Source organism: Ambystoma mexicanum, chromosome 3q (assembly GCF_040938575.1).
Source record: "Ambystoma mexicanum isolate Mex_15411 chromosome 3q, UKY_AmexF1_1, whole genome shotgun sequence".
In the NCBI taxonomy this organism is placed as follows: Eukaryota; Metazoa; Chordata; class Amphibia; order Caudata; family Ambystomatidae; genus Ambystoma; species Ambystoma mexicanum.
The window spans coordinates 537,480,475-537,500,618 of record NC_090926.1 but is presented as its reverse complement, the minus strand read 5'-3'; the positions used below and the strand labels follow the sequence as shown (position 1 = coordinate 537,500,618).

The 20,144-nt window shown below is 45.5% G+C and overlaps 1 protein-coding gene across 1 annotated transcript in view; it reads left to right on the top strand.

The window, feature by feature from the left end:
* The window catches only part of SLIT3 (slit guidance ligand 3), a 1,101,025-nt gene that overhangs the window by 863,670 nt on the left and 217,211 nt on the right, over positions 1-20,144 (top strand). The window contains exon 15 of the mRNA XM_069654301.1: positions 11,481-11,631. Coding sequence (XP_069510402.1) covers positions 11,481-11,631 — 151 coding nt within the window. The remainder of the gene's footprint in view (positions 1-11,480; positions 11,632-20,144) is intronic.

Below are 20,144 nucleotides of genomic sequence, written 5' to 3'. Positions count from 1 at the left end.
GGTCTCTGAATGCTGAGCGCATACATCTGTGGAGAAACAAGAGGTGTTTTAGCAGCGACCTAAAGAACGCAAATGGTTTTGTGGAGCAGATAGTAGACGCTAAAGCAATTCTAGATGGTTGCGGCTGGAACCACTAAAAGTTTTCAATCTTTTGAAATCAATCCACAATTGTGGGGCTGCGGAGGAGGGACACAAATCAGCTGATCAGGTCCCTTGGCCTTAAGGGAACAATGGGAACATAGTTGACTCTTTTAATTTTGATTAAGGTAACAGAAATAGAAGATACATTCTCAGTGCTCAAAGCATGGCATTCTAGGTTTTAATAAGGTGGAAAAGCAAGGCCAAATAGTTCTGAAGGGGGCCCCAGGGAAACTGCGCATGCGACTGTGTTAGTGCCCGGTGCAAAAGGACCAAGTTTAATCTCCAAGACCTTTCCTCTAGGAAGGAGCAAAATCAATGCTGGGAGATGCTGGACAATGAGTCAATTTCGATGGAATGATTGAAAATCAAAAGCGGCAGGAATGTCCAACATGACCAGCAGGGCTCCACTCCTGTTATCAATGATGGTTAACCCACATTATCCCAAAAGCCCTATAATGCCGTTTTAGTCATGTGGCCTCACCGGAAAACAGACTGAACAGGGAATTAAGAAGTATTAACGTCAAGGAGCATTTGCAGCCGCTGGGCAGATAATTTCCCACCATTTTGAAGAAAATAGCTAGAATAGTAATTATCCTAGGCTGCAGGCTCCAGTTCAGTTGAGAGAATATAATCCCACTTTTTAGGGCAGGAAGCATACAATTGCATGCAAAGCTCTTGTTGGGGTGTGAAGTAATTCTCTCAGCAAAGACCTGTGGGTGTTGCAAGAAAAGTCAGCCCGCTCTGGGTCGGCTTCAGAAATGAGTTGGTTTTACTTTCCCAATTGAAGTCCGCTCCACTGGCTATAGGCTCTCCGCGTGTATCACGCGAGGTGAGCAGTGTTGGCTGTTTATCAATAACAGCCATGTCCTTTTTGATTGTGGTTATTTTCCTTTGAAGGAAGAATTCAGTCTGATAGTTATATCATTTTGTAGAGGGCCATGGGCGAAACAAATTTCAGGATTTGTCAGAATGTGAACTAACCAATAGAGAATGAGTTGCTCGTTAACAGTGCACTCAGTCTTAACATCCCAGTAAATTCTATTGCTGAAAAGAATTGCTTTTTGCAATGCTTTCAGATACAAAGTGTGTTTTTTACCCCTCTCTCCTCTCTGTTTATAAAAGTGATGTTCATATTTTCTTTCAAGTTGCTATCTTTTACCGCAACCATGGAGTCGTAGAGGTCAAAACCTCTACAAAAGGCCTTGAAATCCCTCAGAGAAGCTTTCACAAGCTTCAAGACCATGATCATGGTAAAGCTACTATCAAGAGCAGCTACCCAGTATACTTCCCGCAGCACAGGGAGAAGCGAGTATGGCTTCAGCACTTATGTAGTTCCTTTTTCTCCGGAGATATGGAATGAGATGCATCGTTAAGGGGGAAAAGACTTTAAAAGAATCTGACCAATTGTAAGACCCAGGAGTTTACACTACCCATATTTTAATGGTAGAGTATAAAATGTCCAAAAGGTGGTGCTTGATGTGAGTAGGGGTGGCAACATGTGAACAGAATCCAAATGTGGTTATTGTTTCATAAAAAGACAAAGTAAGTGAGGAGTCGGTGGGAAGGTCTATGCAGCCATGAAGATCCCTGTATATGTTAAAAGGGAAACACTGGGCAGGACGTGTATAACGGCATCTTGAAGGATCTGAAGGTGAAGGGAATTCCTGCTTGGGGGACCATATCAAATCAGCCAACCTAAAGTAAGACCCTAACCTAAGCATGCACACTCACCCATTTGAGGTGGCTAGTAAAGATAACTGGGAAGGGTTTCCATATAGGGAAGCAACCCCATCTCCATCCCATGAGATCTGTTCACCAACGGAAGTAGAAAGTCTGGCTAGACTAGGTCCTTCCTGGCTGGATGGATGCAGCAATGAGCTGTGTCTCTGTGAGCCAAAGGATTGACAGCTTTTCTGGCAGAAGACGATGACCTATTTGAGATGTTGCTTTATGGCCTACTATGCATTTAGTTGACTCCCTTAGTTCCAGGGGTGTTGCTAGGTCTGGAAAAGATCTGCGGCTACTCTAAAGTCAGGACAGTCTGGACTCGGGGCTAACAAGCCTTTTGGTTGTAGCCCCTGAGCTTTTATCTGGGGCTACAATCAAAAGATTTGAGGCTGTAGGCCCCTCATCCCCCCCTTAGGAACGCCTTTGCTTAGTTGCTGTATGCGGGATGGCACAGGGAGCAGTATGAGAAGGGGTTAGGGGTAATATTCCGAACATAGGTTAGAGAGTGAAAGGTAGGAGGGGAGATGGAGTATTTTCCCCTTCTGCCCAGGCAGATAATTGTAGCATGATGGCAAATGCCTTCCTTCAGCCACATTCAATGGCAGATACCGGCAAGAGGTCCTAAGTCGTGGTCTTATGCTGCGCGACTGGCACTGAGCAGATGTCAGGGTGATCTTAAACGGGGCCTAGTCCCTCTCCATGAGATGACATCAGCTCGGTGGAGCGTGCGCCATGGATGGGGGTTGTGGGAAATTGGCTCTTTTAGAGCTCTGTCGCCCGCTGTAGTCATGGAACTCAGTGAAACACTTTAGGTGTCACAGCAAGATGTCTCCGACACATGCTATCAGTCACGGCGGCACGGATGGTGGATATTGTGCCTCCACTGCTTCACAAGGCGCAGCGTCGGTACAGCCTCTTCCCCATGGATAGTTCTAGCATGCCGGAGCATGCACCGGGGACAGGGTGCTTTGGTAACTGGAGTCATTAAGGGGTCTCTCTGGCTGCAAGGATGATGAACACAGCTGCGTAACTCAGCAACACACAGTCGATGTCACAGCAAGATGTCTCCAACAAAGGCTCTCAGACATGACAGCACCGTTTAAATTTCAAAGTACAATTTCACTGAAGTCAATATAAGATCTTAAATACACATTTGTATCTGAGCTCCAAATTCATATCAACTGCAAAAAATAGATTAACCTGGTCCGGGGACTGATTATAATATGTTGAGAAAAAAAAGAGGTAATCATTAAAATTCGGTCGTGTAAGACAATAAAACTAAGTTTTTTCAGTAGTTAGATTGGCAGAGAGTAAACAAAAAGTATTTTCTTTTCGGAGGTAAGCATAGTATGATACCTGAGAGTTCTTACATTGAAACTCTGGCTTGGCTGATACATGACTTTAACTTGTGCATTTAACAAACACCTGCATTAAAATAGCAGTAAGCATTTTGCAGATATTGCGATGTGCTTCTGAGAGAATGAGGGTTTGGGGGGCACATTGAAAACCTTGAAATGGATGTGTTATTGCATTATGATTTAAGAGGATGTAGGGTGAAGAGCAGAATTATGTGTGCTTTCTCTGAAACCCAGATACATGTGGGAATGAACCAGAAGTCGTTATGGGAGGAGTGATGACATTGGGCTGGCAATCACTGGGAGACCCTAAAGACGGAGTTGTCCCTAGAGGGGCACGCCTGAGTTTTGTTTGATACACACACAAAGGCGCATCCTTTAGAAGCTGTATATAGCTAATCATGGAAGGATTGGGGCAGTAACCTTAGCATCTATTAACATTCTCAATAGTCTCAGATTCCAAGATTCATGGCACTTTATTACATTTGCATTCTTATGCTTTTCAAGTTATACACTGTAGTTTTGCAAGTGTTTTTTTTTTCTTCTGATTTTTGGTATTTACAATTTGTATGGTATTGTGGCTACTACCTCACATATTTTGAATAGCCAGTAGCATTTCATAGGAAAATGAATGTTCATTTTCACGGTCCCACTTACACCATGGCTGCAGATTTCTACATTATTTTTGCTTTGAAGTAGCCCTGGTGTTTGAGAGATATGTATGTATGCGTGGGGCTTACAAAGCTCCACCCCAGCTGGAAAGCAACGGAGCAAGTGCTGTACAGAGGGCACGCACCCAGGGGCTTTACAGGAAAGGATGCAGGGGTAGCACAGGAGCTGGATGGATAGGGGCAGTGGTGGTGGATGGAGGGGGGGAGAATTAGGGTTCAGTGGAGTAATCGGCGATTGACAAGACGTTCTTTGAGGAGTAGGCTCTTCATGTCATGCAGTGGTATGTGTTCTCTAGCATCCACCATCTGGTTTTACACCAAAAACTCCATAGTACAGAGTGACGATGTCTCCTCGGAAAACACTGTACAAGCATAGAAAAGAAATCACTCTCTCCTAATGAGCACATCCCCCAACTACATAATGTCCCTTTGTAGTTGGGAGATCAACAAACCCTACAGTGTCCCACCAGGGCATCTTTCAAATGTCTACTGTGTTTAGTTTTAGCAACACGTCTACTTGTATGCAAATATGTGCTCTGTAAAGCGCTTTGGATTAAGGCGCTATATAAATAACGCATCACTATCATTACTTAATGAGAAAAATCATGCGGCTGCTGAACATTTAGCATCCATTATAATTAGGCTCGACTTTGTAGAGTTATTTCAATGGACTCACTGAAAAACATATGTTATGTTATATAACCTTCACTTATAAAGCGCACGGTCGCCCGAAGGCATCATGGCGCTGATGAGGAAGCTACCGAGCAGGAAGAACAATAGTAGGCAGGGAGCTAAAAAAGAGTTGTTTTCAGGGCTTTCGTGAAAGCCAGGTGGTTAGAGGTAGACTTGAGTGGCGATGGGAGGGTGTTCCACAACCGGGCCGCAGCGATGGAAAAAGCTCTGCCACCGAGTCTTTCCTGGTTGTACCTAGGAACCACCAACAGGTTGGTGGTCGAGGAGCGAAGATTGCGTTCTGGGATATATCAGACAAATTTGGTTTGAAGAAACTCTGCTCCTAGGCCCTGGATTGCCCAGTGGACAATACACAGTGATTTGAATTTAACTCGCTGAGCCACTGGGAGCCAGTGAAGTTGGCGAAGCACTGGCAAAATATGTGCTCCATAAAGAGAGCCTGTGGCCAATCTAGCTGCCAGGTTTTGCATGCGTTGGAGACGCTGGAGAAGGCCCACTGGCTGAGCGAGATACAGGGAGTTACAATAGTCCAGTCGTGACAGGACTAGTGCGGCTACCACAGGAGGGCGCATAGCTTCTGGGATCATTGGGAGGACCTTCTTAAGTACACTAATCTGGTGGTGGCCGGATTGGCAGACCGCTGAAACCTGGTTTGACATGGACAGGGAGGTGGAGAGAATGACCCCTAGGTTCTTAACTTTGTCCACCGGACAGGGCAGGGGGCCCAGAGAGGTAGGCCAGAAAGCGGGGGTCCATAATGCTGGGCTAGGAGAGCAACCCACCAACATCACCTCTGTTTTGTCGCCATTGAGTTTGAGCCGGTTTTGGTCCATCCAAACACCGACTGCTTTTAAAAAGTCGTGAAGGCAGGCTGAGACCTCGGTGTGGTCCTGATCCAAGCGGATCAGGATCTGAGTATCATCCGCGTAGGAATAGCAATTAAGTCCATACGAGCGGATAAGGCAGACAAGCGCCCAGATATAAATGTTGAACAGGATAGGGGAAAGAGACGATCCCTGGGGGACACCACAGGTGAGAACACAAGGGGAAGAAAGGAAAGGGGGCATAGCAAGGGTCTGGGTGCGGTCTGCGAGAAAGGAGGTGAACCAGGCCAGGACTGGACCAGATATCCCGATTTGTGCCAGACGTGAGAGAAGGATCGGATGGTCCACCATATGGCAACAGTACTCCTCTTGTCAGCTGACAGTCGCAGGCTGGGACAACGGCTAGTAACCCTTGAAAATAGAAAGTAGGAGGAGGATTTCTGAAAAAGGCTGGAATGCCCATGACCCGCTGGGACTACCTCTGCCTACTTTGCATGGCAGCAATCCGTGTGATGAACAATTAACATGGTAAAAAGCACAGGAAGTGTTAAACGCATCTGTAATTGTAGATTGTTCTGTGAAGTCAATCATGTCCAATGTAAACCACTGAAAGAACATAGAAATGTGGCCCTTTCAGACAAATAAAAGTCCTCATCTCCCTCCACCAACAGTGCTTTATTACTGCACTCATGTCAAGCCCAGTACTGGCCCCTACCTGCCTGTTGTACAGCGCTATGCTTCTCTTGAGCTAGGGTCATGCTATAAGCAATACAATAAAATATGCTTGAATTCTGGCCCATCCATCCTTTTCTCATGATTTGTGACCTAAAAGTGCCCTCTTTTCCACGAGTTGCCCAAATGTCTTCAGTTCGATTGCATTCCCTTGAATTCTGGGATATGTAGTGCTGCAGGACCACACTTTAGGCCTCAGAATATCTCATAGGAATTCATCATGTATGCATTGCTTGAGTGCAGGAAGCTGGCTGAAGCTGAGTTATGGAAAAACACATGGACCTTCATGTGTCTTCTGTGCTTGGATATAAGATAAAAACCTAAAGAGAAATGCACACACTGTGGGTTTAATGAATCTCGCTGTTAACGAGGTTTCTAGCAGCGTTTTGGTCTGACCTCGGTGACATCCACATTTTAAAAGCACACTTTGTTGAAGCTGCTCCTCCGAAGTACGCGGCGAGACACCATGCACTGCGCATATACAGGAAAATGAGTGTTAAAGTGCAACTGCATCCATGTCTGAAGATGACATTGTTGAGTGCAGCATCAGGAGGGGGTTGCAATGCAATGCAGTTCTGTGCAAATATGCATTGCTGTGCACAGGCCTGATCCCTCCCGCCGCATTCATGCAGCCACATGGAAAGCTTGGTTCAGCAGTGGCACCACTTGACTGCACACCTTCTCACCATTGTTACCGCAGGTCCCACGGGGCCGGTCTTGGCAAAAGCCCATCCAGGGAAATTGCAGTTATTCTACCAATCCGGAGGTTGATTCAGCAATTGCACACGTTAGCATGGTGCGGCTTGACTAGCTCATGCCCTCGGAGGCATACTGGTTTGGCAGGAGAGAGTGCCAGTCAACTTTGTGAATTATCCATTAAGGAAGGGGTTATCCACCACCCTGTTTTCTAAGACCAAAGGTCTCGAGCCACATGGAGCAAAGGGCAAAGGAGAAATGGTGCTGATTTCTGCTCCTGGCACTTACCAAGGGCACAAATGTGGGATCATGCCCCAAAGATTGGGTACAGTTCCCATATACCTATACTTTCTAGAAAAACTCGCAGTTACAAGTTACTCTTGCCAAACCTTTAAATAACACATTTCCTACCATTCAATTCATTAGAAGCTTGAATATCAAAAAACACATGCCAAGGCTTGGGGAAAATCACAACTTCTGTGTAAAAAGAGCACATTACAATGGGCAACCCCTGTACAAAAATAAATGAATAATTGGAAACTAACATCAATTCAGACAAAAATGGGTATACATTGATAGAATATTGCCACTGCCACTTTTCATTGTGTCAGAAACGTGAGTGCACCTCAAGAAATGGCTGAATGATTTGATTGGTAAACCACTTAAAAAAAAAACTTTTGAGACATTTCTATCTTTTTTATTAGGTCATGCAGTCAGGTCCCACCGCTGCTAACAGAAGCATTGTGTGATCCTATGCCCATCACATCGTCCCCATTCAGCTTGCATCACACTATGCCCAGGCCGGATCTCCTGTGCATCTAATTACCCCACTTTCTAGATGCAGCGCATTATGTGTGAAACTTTGTGTATGAGATGATTGTCTACTTTTCACAGCATCAAAATACAATCTTTACCTATGATGCTTGTTTATGAACTCTTACTCTTTAATAGGTTCACAATATTTCGAAAAGCTCTGAAAGCTATTCTAAGCACCTGTGCCTTAATAGAACCACTTTCTCTATATATGTGTGTTCCTCTGCTCATTTCACAATCTCCACGTCCACAGCAGTTTTTCTATCCTCCTGTGTGATCCTATGCGTCCCACATAATTTCCCTTATACACACACGTAAATATGACTTTACTTATTTGTGTGATCCTATGCACTTCACCGTACGTGTCTGCTTATGTAATCGTGCACATCTCCTTCCTTTGCAAACTGATTATTTCTCTTCTATGCACATACCACATTTTCCTTCTACTATCCACAGCCCAACCTTCCCTCCTAATCAGACCACCTTACTGCTGTGTTATGAAGAATACATTATCTTCACCGCATGCCCACTACATGGCCTCCCTCCCTTGCCCACCACATTATCTCCATCTTAATGCGCAAACCACATTGTCTCCCTGGTATACCACACTAGCTCTCTCTTATGTAAGCACCATTATCTCCCTCCTAAACAAGTAAAACATTATGACCTTGTTTTGCACACACCACTTTATATCCAAGTGCCTTGGATTTTCCATTATGTATTTAAAGAGCTTGGTATCATCTTCAGGTAAATGGAGGACATATGCGGTGACTATATACTCATATTATTATTAGTACAGTCGCCACCCAGAGTAATCAACATCTCAACTGCATGACTCTTATGAGGGAGTAAAATTGAAAGTAAAACAAGAAATTCAGAAAGTGTAATGAAATCAGCTTTTTATTAGAATAGACCAGGCACCAGTTAGCAAGAGGCTTGATGAGACCTAAGCTTAATTACACAGAAATCATCTTCCTCTACGGAGAGGTACAACTGCTTTGGATTTCATCAGGTAGTAACATGTGCTCCCTTCCTTGGAACATGCAATGCACCATATCAATCCGCATTCTGTCGGAAGCTGCGATTAGTCACTTGACTCTCCAAGGTTCAAAAACAGAGACTTCCCTTTGCTTCATGCGGAAGGCCCCCAGGTCATTGCAGACATGCACACACACCACTTCTGTCAATGAGCTAGTAAAAAGGAACTAGTGTACTTGGAGCCCCTTCAAACAGTACATTGTTATGCAAGATCTCAAGGCAGTGGCACATCGCTTGTATTTGCCAGACGATTGAGTTGGTTTCCATAGAGGTGTCGGTCCAGATTTCATTGTAGAGAAGCAGATGTACACGTCATCTATAGATCCTATGCACTCACCTCTGTCATACAGGAAGAACCACATGAAAGCACTGTGCATGACACCTGGTATCATCCCAATACCACATTGAAGGTATGAGAGACGTTATGCACTCAGACAACCGTTTCGAATGTACCTTCGAACGGGAATGGTAGACATGAGTCTGCAGACACCACTGGACATATAAGAACTATAAGTAAAATCAGATGGAACAGAAGTAACATCACACAGAGAGAAGATACATAGACGCACTGAATCTGATGAATGGATGTCCAAAATGAAGGATGTTACTGAAACAACAAAGTAAACATATATGCCTATATGAAAAAAAACATATGCGCGTAGAAGATAAGTGACAAGAAATGTAGTAGATGTATATATGCAAAAACGCAAGGTAGATAAGACAACATAGAAACCTGTTAAAGTAGGAAATATAACACCAGTAAAGCAGCCATGTTAGACAATTTATGTTGGCATTGTGTGATAGCAAGCCAGAAATCTGGAGGAGAGAGACCAAGGCTGCAGAGCTGACAGGAGCTGGAAAACAGCTTTGTGCGAGAACAAAGGGCATTTTCTTGGCTCAGGATCAAGGATGCCACATCAAGAAGCAACTGCAAGGAATGCAAGGAATCAAAGAGGATAAGCCATGTATGTAAGACACATTTCTCTCAGATTAATTAAAGGAGTGAATCATTTTGAGTGCCAAGTATTGAACAATGAAGGATGCAGAAAGTGCATGCAAGACGGAGCAACCAAGTCTCCAGAGGCCAAGAGGAGTAATAGCACCAAATATAATTGAATTACATATCACTAAATAGAAGGACAGAGTGGACAAAATCATGATCTCCTCACATGTGGTGTAAAACCAGAAAACAAGGCCTATTCATAAAGCTCCCGACAAAGTTAGCAATGTACCTTCACTCCCTTGAAAGTTCTGAAGAAGAGAACAGCCAGCAAGGTTAACTACAAACAAGAAGCCTTGGCTTACTGCCTAACTGATGAGAGATGGTAGGCTAATTAGCTAAGAAAGGTTGTTGTCTGAAGTTGTTCCCCTGCACCTGGTATTCGTTGCTTACATGCTGCTAACGAGCCGAATGTCCAAGGTTGGAAGAGAGTGCCAACCAATCCTGAGGGTCTATGTAATGATGTAGCATGCATTGTTGTAGAAGGCAATCCTCTGCTGGCATTGTGCTATTTTCTGTATTTTACATAGTTAGGGGGTGTTTAAACCTTGCCTACAAAATAAAGGGCAGCCAATGATGTTACTAACACTTATACATAATATGGGTATATATGTTCCCCTAACCAATCCCTCCACCCAATAGGTTTACTGTTTGCCATGTTGGATGACATCATAGCTGCCGTGAATCAAGGTATAAAACCTTATATGTAATGGTAGTGCGATGGGAGTGTGTGAGCTACAATTTGTTTGTTCGCCAGGTTTCCCTACTTTATTGAACTGATAATAAAGTATTATTTTGCCATATTCGTTGAGTCTGTCTGGTTATTTGTATCTGAGATAATTTATTTGGTAATCCCATTCGGCACTTGGAACGCCTCAGGTGCTATTATACACCATGACCGCGTTCAGAGAAAAGGCTTAGTGCAAAGAATGAATGGCTGTTTAACTAGATATGCCCCTGCCAATTGCCCTGACTCTGGAATGAATTACATGTGTGGTAGAGAATATTCTATGATGTAAATCCACATCTCTATGCATACGCTGTCAAGTTACTTCCACTGAAAGTAGCCCTTCAGTATATAACTATTCCCATTGTAAAATAGCCATTACCTTGACAATTACACTTTAAGTCCATTGCTGGCCATGGCCTGGCTCCATTATCATGTTTATGAATTATTTTCCTCATACAGCCAATTAAAAGGGTTCTATGTGTACACAATGTTATCAAATGCCCCGTTTTGCATCTTCTACCGAAGGAAAAGATTCTCCATATGTTTTGCAGCTCATCATATTTTAAATTTCCCACTAATTTAGTGGCCGGTGTTCCAAACGTCTTTAATTGAGACATGCACTTTTCTGTGTGCCTGCCAAAATGCAACACACACTTCTAAATGTGCCAACATGTTCTTGTAAAGCGGTACACCATCTTTTCACGTGCAAATTTCCAAGCATCTTTTGATACAAAACATGTTGCACTATATGAAGTATGCATCGACATTGAACTATGTAGAGGCATGAGAAATTGCATATCACAGTGTTTGCAGTAATTGACCAAAACAACACGTTGAATCCGATGTATGTTTTATATCATTGTCAAACAGTATGCACCATTTATTAAAATATGATTCTTACAAAAGGCAAGTGAACAAACACTTAAAGGGAGATGAAGGTGTGGTGGGAGGGAACAAAGACCACCCACCGATATGGTGAGGCCAGTATGCCACAGCGGCATGACTCCGATGCTCCTCAATAGCCAATCTATTCATCCAACTTATGCTGATTTCCCACAGGGTCTGAGGATTACAGAAGCAAATTCAGTGGTGATTGCTTCATGGACCTTGTGTGCCCAGAAAAGTGCCGCTGCGAGGGGACCATCATTGACTGTTCCAATCAGAAACTTACTCGAATACCAAACCACCTGCCAGAGTACACCACCGATCTGTAAGTGCTGCCTTGTCGTCTTATCCAGTGACTATTGGCCTAGTTCATGACGTCATTGCAGTTGTTGGGAGTGTTGTGTTTTGATGATGTATCTGTTGTTGTATGAGAAGTATGCACAGAGCCAGGGTATGAAAGTCATGGTAAACCATATTTTCAAAGGATAAACCACAGGCAATTACAGACTGAACCTAGACACCAAGCCAAAGGGCGTATTTCTAACTTGCTGCTCAGCCATTCCCCAGAAGCACTTTGACTACTACTTGAGCTATGGCCACCTCAGTCGTGCTCTCTCTTGCGAGAGTCGCTTTGCAGTGCACACAGAATGACATGGACATTGCTACGCCATCTGTGCCTTCTTCTGGTCAAGCAGGGGCACACGTGTGTACATCAGAGTTCTTGTTGTACTCCTTCACACTAATTTCCCCCACACAGGAAATTGGGGCATTGATATGTTTCTTGCTCAGATTAAATCTGATGCTGGCTTTCTTTTGAATTAGTTCCTGGTCTTGAGAAATTGCCACAATGAGGACCACAGTCTTATGGTTATAAAACCACAAAGCTGGTCATGGCTGTGCTATTTGTACATCTTCCCATTCAAAGAGTGGGGTGTGGAGGGGGCCCCTAACAATAGAAAATAATTAATGCCTTGTTCAGTAAAACCGTTCATGATTTGACATGTCCTTCTAAAATGTGGTCTTGGCCACTACAGCATGTGCCGTGCGGGGCTGAGACTGGGTTGAGAGTTCTTAATGGGCGCTTAAAACATGAAAGTGTAAGACGCGGAACACAGGTTCCTTTAATTTCCTTTACAACAGCCATGATTCTGTCACTTTTTGAAACAATATAAAAATTGATCCTATTTTGTCTGCTAAGAAGTTCTACAGTCAGTCAACAGTGACTGAACGTGTGCTTCTCTGGTTCCTGTTCTTAAGTTTGGGAACCAAAGAGAGCTGCTGGGTGATTGACTGCAAGGACCACATTCATGAACGCGAACAAAAACACCTTGCCTCTTCAAAATGATGGGCCGAGCCAATAAGGATTGCCTTATGTGAGGCAGGATGACTTTGAGGTTGTCCCTGCTCACAGCTAGTAGGTCAGTATCATCTTCTCAGCATGGCCAGAGCGATCTAACTGAGCCAAGCATTGTCAGCGGAGGTATATACTTTAATGGCGATGGCACAGCAACATCATCGTTGATCAACTTGGAGGTCCGGAGGCAGCAAAAATGGGAGCAAAATCAAACAACCTCAAAGAGAGTTTCATTCTCCTCAGAAACATGGGAGACTTGATGCACAACCAAACTAAATGCACGGTCACACCACTAGAGGTGATGCTGATCAAACAAATCTCTTAGGGATTCCACCATGGTTGATGGCGTTGAGGAGTCAGTAATCACTATCATGGTAATTGTGATGCGTTGGAGCATGCACATGGTGCATGAAAACCTTGTGTACAACACTTAATGCATGGGTTCAATGCAGCATGAGACTTTGATTTCTTACACAACCTATTGGCACGGGTCGGAAAGACTGGTTCTCAAAGTATGTCCGCCCACATCTGATATTGACGCGGGCACAGATGCTTTGGAATCCTATGGAAACTACATGTTTTTTTACACCTGCAAAAATCGGGCAGATGCCATAAGAAACCATTTAAATTCCTCCCGCCATGCTCAACCATTGCATGCAGTATTTAGGATTGTTGTAATGTTTAGATATTAACAGGGACTGAAACATGGGACCACCCAGATTTCTGCGTATCCGCAGCTAAGCAAGAATCTCTGTGTGATGTTTACGGTCACATCAAACCTCACTAACGGGAACAAGACTGATTCCGCACCACTTAAAAAGAAGACATGTGCGATAGTGAAAGAGCATATTACGTGCAGAACAGTCAAATAACAATCTTAAAAGTACACTGGAGGCAAACAAATACAACCTACTCAGCTAATCACCAGCTCAACATCATTAAAGAAATAGCAGGTTTAAATGATGTATGCCAACATTATTAATCATGTGCCTGATATCATTATTTAATCACATATCAATTGGGATCACTTCACGTAGTTAGAAAATTGCAGTTTTAATTGGCCACTTCCTAAAGGGATCGGTGTCAAGTGGATGCTTTACTTGCATCTTGTCAGGCCCTTTAGATCATTATTTATTTGATGATCCCATTAATCATAGAGAGAGCTGCAAATGCATTCCAGCAACGCCACCTGTTTGGGAAGTCGTGTAGATCTTACGTGAAGAATACATCATGACGGATGAGTCCTTCTGAGGGTCTGATTGGGAATACTCCATGGTTCCAGCTCAGCATTCCTTTCAAAAGTGCAATGCATGCACCCAGGTCCTCTATTCCAAACATTATGATAGGAAGGTGAATGCACGGCCTCTCAGATGCATTCTTGCAAGCCTGGTCCATTGATCTGCTGACCCAGGCCCGTTTGTGAACATACCGCTTGCCCATGCGGCCATGCTTTGCTGCACAGCTGGATGACTGCGCCATTGGAATGTCCGCTTCTCTCTATATCTGCCATTAGAAAGCAGTGCTACACTTTCTAAAGAGCTCCAGATTCTTACTAGGTTGGATTCAGTGGATGGCAGCTCCATGGCATCCAACAAACAGTCCATGATTCTGTCACAGCTAATAAAGTTTATCTAAGGGGATGCTTTAAATCCAAATGGCGCTCAGCTGGGGGTATCAGATTTGCTTCTGAGTCTATTAGTCGCTCATTTAAGGTCACTCCACAAAAAAGCACGGTTATTCATGGCTGCCTCAGAGCAGCCTCAAGTGGGCCATGACTAGGTGTAGATTCCATTTGTTGGGGGTTTCTCCCGTGATCCTCCCTTAGCAAGCTCCCCCGACATGACCGGCCTACTTTCCCTCCTGCACGGTAGCCAAGCCCACCATATACTGCTTACCCACTTCCAGTGCCTTGCCTGCTCCTTCCAGGAACCCCATGGAACCTCCAAGACCCCCTGTCTTCCTCCTAGGTGCGCAGAAACCACTCATTTGCTCGCCCCCCTTTGGACTCCTCACCCAGCGTCCAGGACTGCTGGCCCCTCCTGACTCCTCCCTGTCCAGTATTGGGCTTCTGTGGGCTGAACTCCAGGAAACGCAGAACACAATAAAGTTATAATAATGTATTTCTTGTACAGAGCTACACACCAATAGGTCGCAGAGCGTTCAAATAACAGAAGACATTATTATCCCACAGAGTGGTACTCATTTTATTGTCCTGCTGGGATTCGGAAATGCCACAGCAGGCTGCACACAGATCTCAGGGGCGAGCGCTTAGCTCACTATGCGATCTGACCAGCGACGCATCGTATGACATGTGGCATATTATTAAAACACTATATGCACTTTGGCTAGTGTATGGCTTAAGTTTTCTTAATGTTTCAAATGTTTTAGAGTTCTTTGTCGAAGGTTTTTTGGTTTATACCCTGCCCCTCCCCCACAAGCTTGCAAAAGAATTACCCGTCTCTGGAAAGAATTACCTATTGACGTGATCTCCTCTGATCTCCTCTCTTCTCTCACATTTAAACCCCTCTTCTGAAGGCACCATGTTTGATAATTGGGTCTCATCTGCGGTTGCCACCCAAGCTCCAATAAAATGTTCATGTCTTTTTTTCTAAAAGCAAAATGTCTGTGTGGTTCACCCAGCCCATGAAAAACAAAGATTAGTTTGCAGCTGGCGCGTTTACTCTGTGGCTGCTAAACTCGCAATCAAGCCCATCATAATCCCAATGAGCAAAACACCCTTTCTCTTCTGATCACTTTAAAAGCTCCAGTCTAAAACAAAAGGAAATCTTTGCAGTTTTAAAGATATGTCCTCTTCTCTTTCCCATTCCTGCTCTGCCCCCCTCCTTACACCTTTGTAAGCAACAAGCTACTTACTTCTTAGATAACTTGCAGTCAATTCGGGCCCTCATAAATAACCCCCCCCCCCCCCAAAAAAAACCTTCCTATATCCCCCCCCATGACTATTCCACTGCACAGTTACTGCTCAAAAGCTTTGATCTTACCTCCCTCCTATGCTGATCTCTTGAACAAATCCATCTCACCTTGTGAGCTTTTCCCATCAGGCTCCTGTGATTCTGTCCCAAGGTCAAAGCCACTTCTCAATACATCTCCCAGGTCAGGTGCTGTCTGCCTCATCTTTAAACCTGCCATTGTCTCCTCTCCTCAAGAAGCCTTAAGTCGACTAAACTCCATTTGCACCCGGGGAAGGACCATCAGCCAATCAGCTGGCTGGAACAGCGGGCCAGAATACACACTCCCTGCTCACTATTCCAGCCACCCTAGGCCCTCCCCGCCTGATGCCATTTAAAAAAAAGCACTGAATTAATGTTCACCTCAACAATGACACCAACTTCTCACCCATCTGCTTTCAAAATTGAATAGCTGATACCTGAGTGATTAAGAACTCCCTGAAACTGAACTCTGATAAGACTGAGGTCATTGTCTTTGGAGCCCCCCCTACTCTGAGATCCCCTCTCAAGTGGCCACCGTCTCGTATGCCATCCACCTCGCTAGTGCCCACCCTCAGAAACCTATGATTCAAACATGGTGATAAACTCTACTTATTCCACAAATCATCAACATTGCATCATCACTCCAGTGGCACAAGCAATGTCACTGCACTCATACAATTTCAGTTGGATTATTTCAACTCTCTTTATCTTGCCGGTCCGATAGCACAGCGAGTAGAGTGCTCCCTTTGACAACTGTGCAGAGCCTGCTGACGCAGGTTCAAATCCCTTCCGAGGTCGAGCACTACACACCGTGGGTAATAATAAGCAGCGCTTAGATACCTGAGTGTTTGTAGCGCTATATAAATGCTAAATTATTATCATTATTTTTTATCTTGGTCTCCATTCCTACAAACCCCACTGTCTGCAACTAATCCAAAATGCGGCCTGATCGCCAACATCAGTAAACATCACCACTTCCCGCCAGTTTGTCTCTCCTTTCGCTGGCTCCCCACCCGCACAGTGTAGCTTCTGTGACGCTTTACATAGCTCAAGGATTCTTGGATCAAACTTACACATCTTTCTTGAGATGCCCTTTAAAAAAATACACCCCATCACGGCCAGTCCACTTCTGTCAATTCCTGCTCTTTCTTGTGCCTTAATCCCACCACTATTGAACAATTTGTATCTGTGGTCATTGCCTAAGAATGAAACAAGCTTCCATTCCCCCTTCATCTGTCTTTCCACCACCATCTCAAAACCCATCGATTCTCCAATGTGTTCTAGCCTTTCCCCAATCTTTCCCTATCAGTTGGTCCCAGCGTCAGTCTACCTCCTTGTGAAAGTGCACGCTATACCTATTTATGCCATAACATAGCTACATAACAGATGCAAAAAGTGCATTAAAAATGGCTGACAGGAGGGCCACTGGTGCAACCTGCTTGTGAGCTGTCTCATCACCACCATGTCAGGTATTGCTACGTAATGATAAATGCAGTAGCCAAGGTGGGGCACACTCCCCTCCACTCTGCGGGTTAGTCCCTCGGCTCAGGACATCAGAGGCCCCAGGAGGCAGGTAGGCCCATCATTGTGACCGGGCTGCTCCGTATTTGATCCAGGCAGAAACAGCACCAAGGCTGGATGTTCCCTGCGTATTTTCTGAGCTGAGCGAAAAAGATAGGCTTGCCTCCTCCGCTGGGAAATGTCAGTAGGTCTGCTGCTCTGCAGTGCTTCGTGAAAATGCCATTCCTGCTACTTTAACAGGCATGGCATATGTGCTGGTGTTCTCTTTTTATTCCCCATCACACTTTCCAGCAGTGCCCGCTCCTCTCTGGTTCCCGATCAGCAGTGCTTGACTATCCTGAGCCTTAATTTAAAAGCAAGATAATTCCGCCCACTCTGCACAGATCAACCAATATTGTAGGTTTCATAAGTGTAGCTGGTTTCAAGACCGTGATCTTAAGCAGCTCCAGGTACCAAAAAGGCACACCCAAAGCCTTAGCAGGGTAAATTGAATTGGATTAGGTACGCAGGCGTGGCGCTGGTCACGTGACAAAGGAGTAAGAACAAAGGCTGGTTGCCAAAAAGTATTTTGGCAAACAATCAAACTGCTTTGTATGTTTTTATACGAGTGCCTTTGATCATCTTTGTAGTCAATAGCTTGACATGTGGTTAGGCGCTAGCAAGGACTTTTTTTTTTAAAAAAAGGGCACTTGCGCGCATTATGTTGTGCACGGCCTATGCGAGCTGGTTAGAAGCTTTTATGTGTGGCCAAATCCCCAGAATGTGTAGGGCCAAACCTAGACGGACCACGGTTTGCCTTCTGGCTCAGTGATCCCATACTCACAGGGTGGACACTAATTTAACCCAGGATCTAACCAGCATGCCTAGACCGTATACAACATAAGTTTTGACAAAAAGACCTTGCTAGGGTCGAAACACGTATCAACCTATTGGGCACAATGATGATTTAAGGCACTCACATAAAAACAAACACCGCACTTTGATTCTTTGCAACAACACATTTTGGCAACAAGCCTTTCTTCTTACTCATTTGTCACGTGGCCAGCGCCACACCAGCGTACCTAATCCAATTTAATTTAAAAGCTGGGGGCCTGCTCCTTCCTGCTCCTCAGTCCTGTTCCCTGAGATACTGGTGGCTGCTCCTTCCCGCACCTTAGTTCTGATCCTAAGTCCTGTTCCCTGGGATGTTGGGGGCCTGTTCCTTCCTGCTCCTCAGTCCTGTTCCCTGGGGTGATGGGGGCCTGATCCTTCCCACTCCTCAGTACTATTCCCTGGGATGCTGAGGGCCTACTCCTTTCTGCTCCTCAGTTCTGTTCCCTTGGATGCTGGGGGCCGCTCCTTCCCGCTCCTCAGTTCTGTTCCCTTGGATGCTGGGGGCCGCTCCTTCCCGCTCCTAAGTTCTGTTCCCTTGGATGCTGGGGGCCGCTCCTTCCTACTCCTCAGTTCTGTTCCCTGGGATGATGGGGGCCACTCCTTCCCGCTCCTCAGTTCTGTTCCCTTGGATGCTGGGGGCCGCTCCTTCCCACTCCTCAGTTCTGTTCCCTTGGATGCTGGGGGCCGCTCCTTCCTGCTCCTCATTTCTGTTCCCTTTGATGCTGGGGGCCCGCTCCTTCATGCTCCTCAGTACTTTTCCAGTGGAAGCTGGGGCCTGCTTGTTCCAGCTCCTCGGTCCTGTTCCCTGGGATGCTGAGGGCCAGCTCCTTCACGCTCCTCAGTCCTGTTCCCTTTGATGCTAGGGGCCCGCTCCTTCCTGTTCCTCAGTACTGTTCCCTGGGAAGCTGGCGGCCTGATCCTTCCTGCTCCTCGGTACTGTTCCCTGGGATGCTGGGGGTCTGATCCTTCCTGGTCCACGTTCCTGTTCCAGGGGATGCTGGGGACCTTATCCCTGCTGCTCCTCAGTCCTGTCCCCTGAGATGCTGGGGGCCTGCTCCTTCCCATTGCTCAGTCCTGTCCCCTGAGATGCTGGGGGCCTGCTCCTTCACGCTCCTCAGTCCTGTTCCCTGGATGCTGGGGAGCTGCTCCTTACTGCTCCTCAGTCTTGTTCCCTGAGAGGTTGGGGACCTGCTCCTTTCCGCTCTTCAGTCCTGTTCCCTGGCATGCTGGGGGCCTGCTCATTCCTGCTCCTCAGTCTTGTTCCCTGAGATGTTGGGGAGCTGCTCCTTACTGCTCCTCAGTCTTGTTCCCTGAGATGTTGGGGGCCTGGTCCTTCCTGCTCCTCGGTACTGTTCCCTGGGATGCTGGGGGTCTGTTCCTTCCTGGTCCACGTTCCTGTTCCAGGGGATGCTGGAGACCTTATCCCTGCTGCTCCTCAGTCCTGTCCCCTGAGATGCTGGGGGCCTGCTCCTTCCCGTTGCTCAGTCCTGTTCCCTGGGATGCTGAGGGCCAGCTCCTTCACGCTCCTCAGTCCTGTTCCCTGGATGCTGGGGAGCTGCTCCTTACTGCTCCTCAGTCTTGTTCCCTGAGAGGTTGGGGGCCTGCTCCTTTCCGCTCTTCAGTCCTGTTCCCTGGCATGCTGGGGACCTGCTCATTCCTGCTCCTCAGTCTTGTTCCCTGAGATGTTGGGGAGCTGCTCCTTACTGCTCCCCAGTCTTGTTCCCTGAGATGCTGGGGGCCTGCTCCTTTCCGATTTTCAGTCCTGTTCCATGGGATGTTGGGGGCCTGTTCCTTCCCGCTCCTCAGTGCTGTTCCTTGGAATACCCCTTCCAACTGCTCCATGATTAATGCTGATTGCCCACACAATTCAAGGAATCTTGGAAAAGGTTCTAGTGCAGTGCATTCCTAGCAAGTACCTAATGTTATATATCTGATTCTGTAGGTTTCATTCTTAAAAACTATGTTGTCATCATTATTAAACGTGGCTATTTTCCTATAGCACTGTGCGTTACTTGCTTTGGATAAAGATAGTTGAACACTTGAAAATTGTGCTAATTTCATTTAAATATTTTAAAACGTTTTTTGGGGATCAGAAAACATAACAAACAAGTTGAAATTGGTGCTTTTAAAGGCTAATGT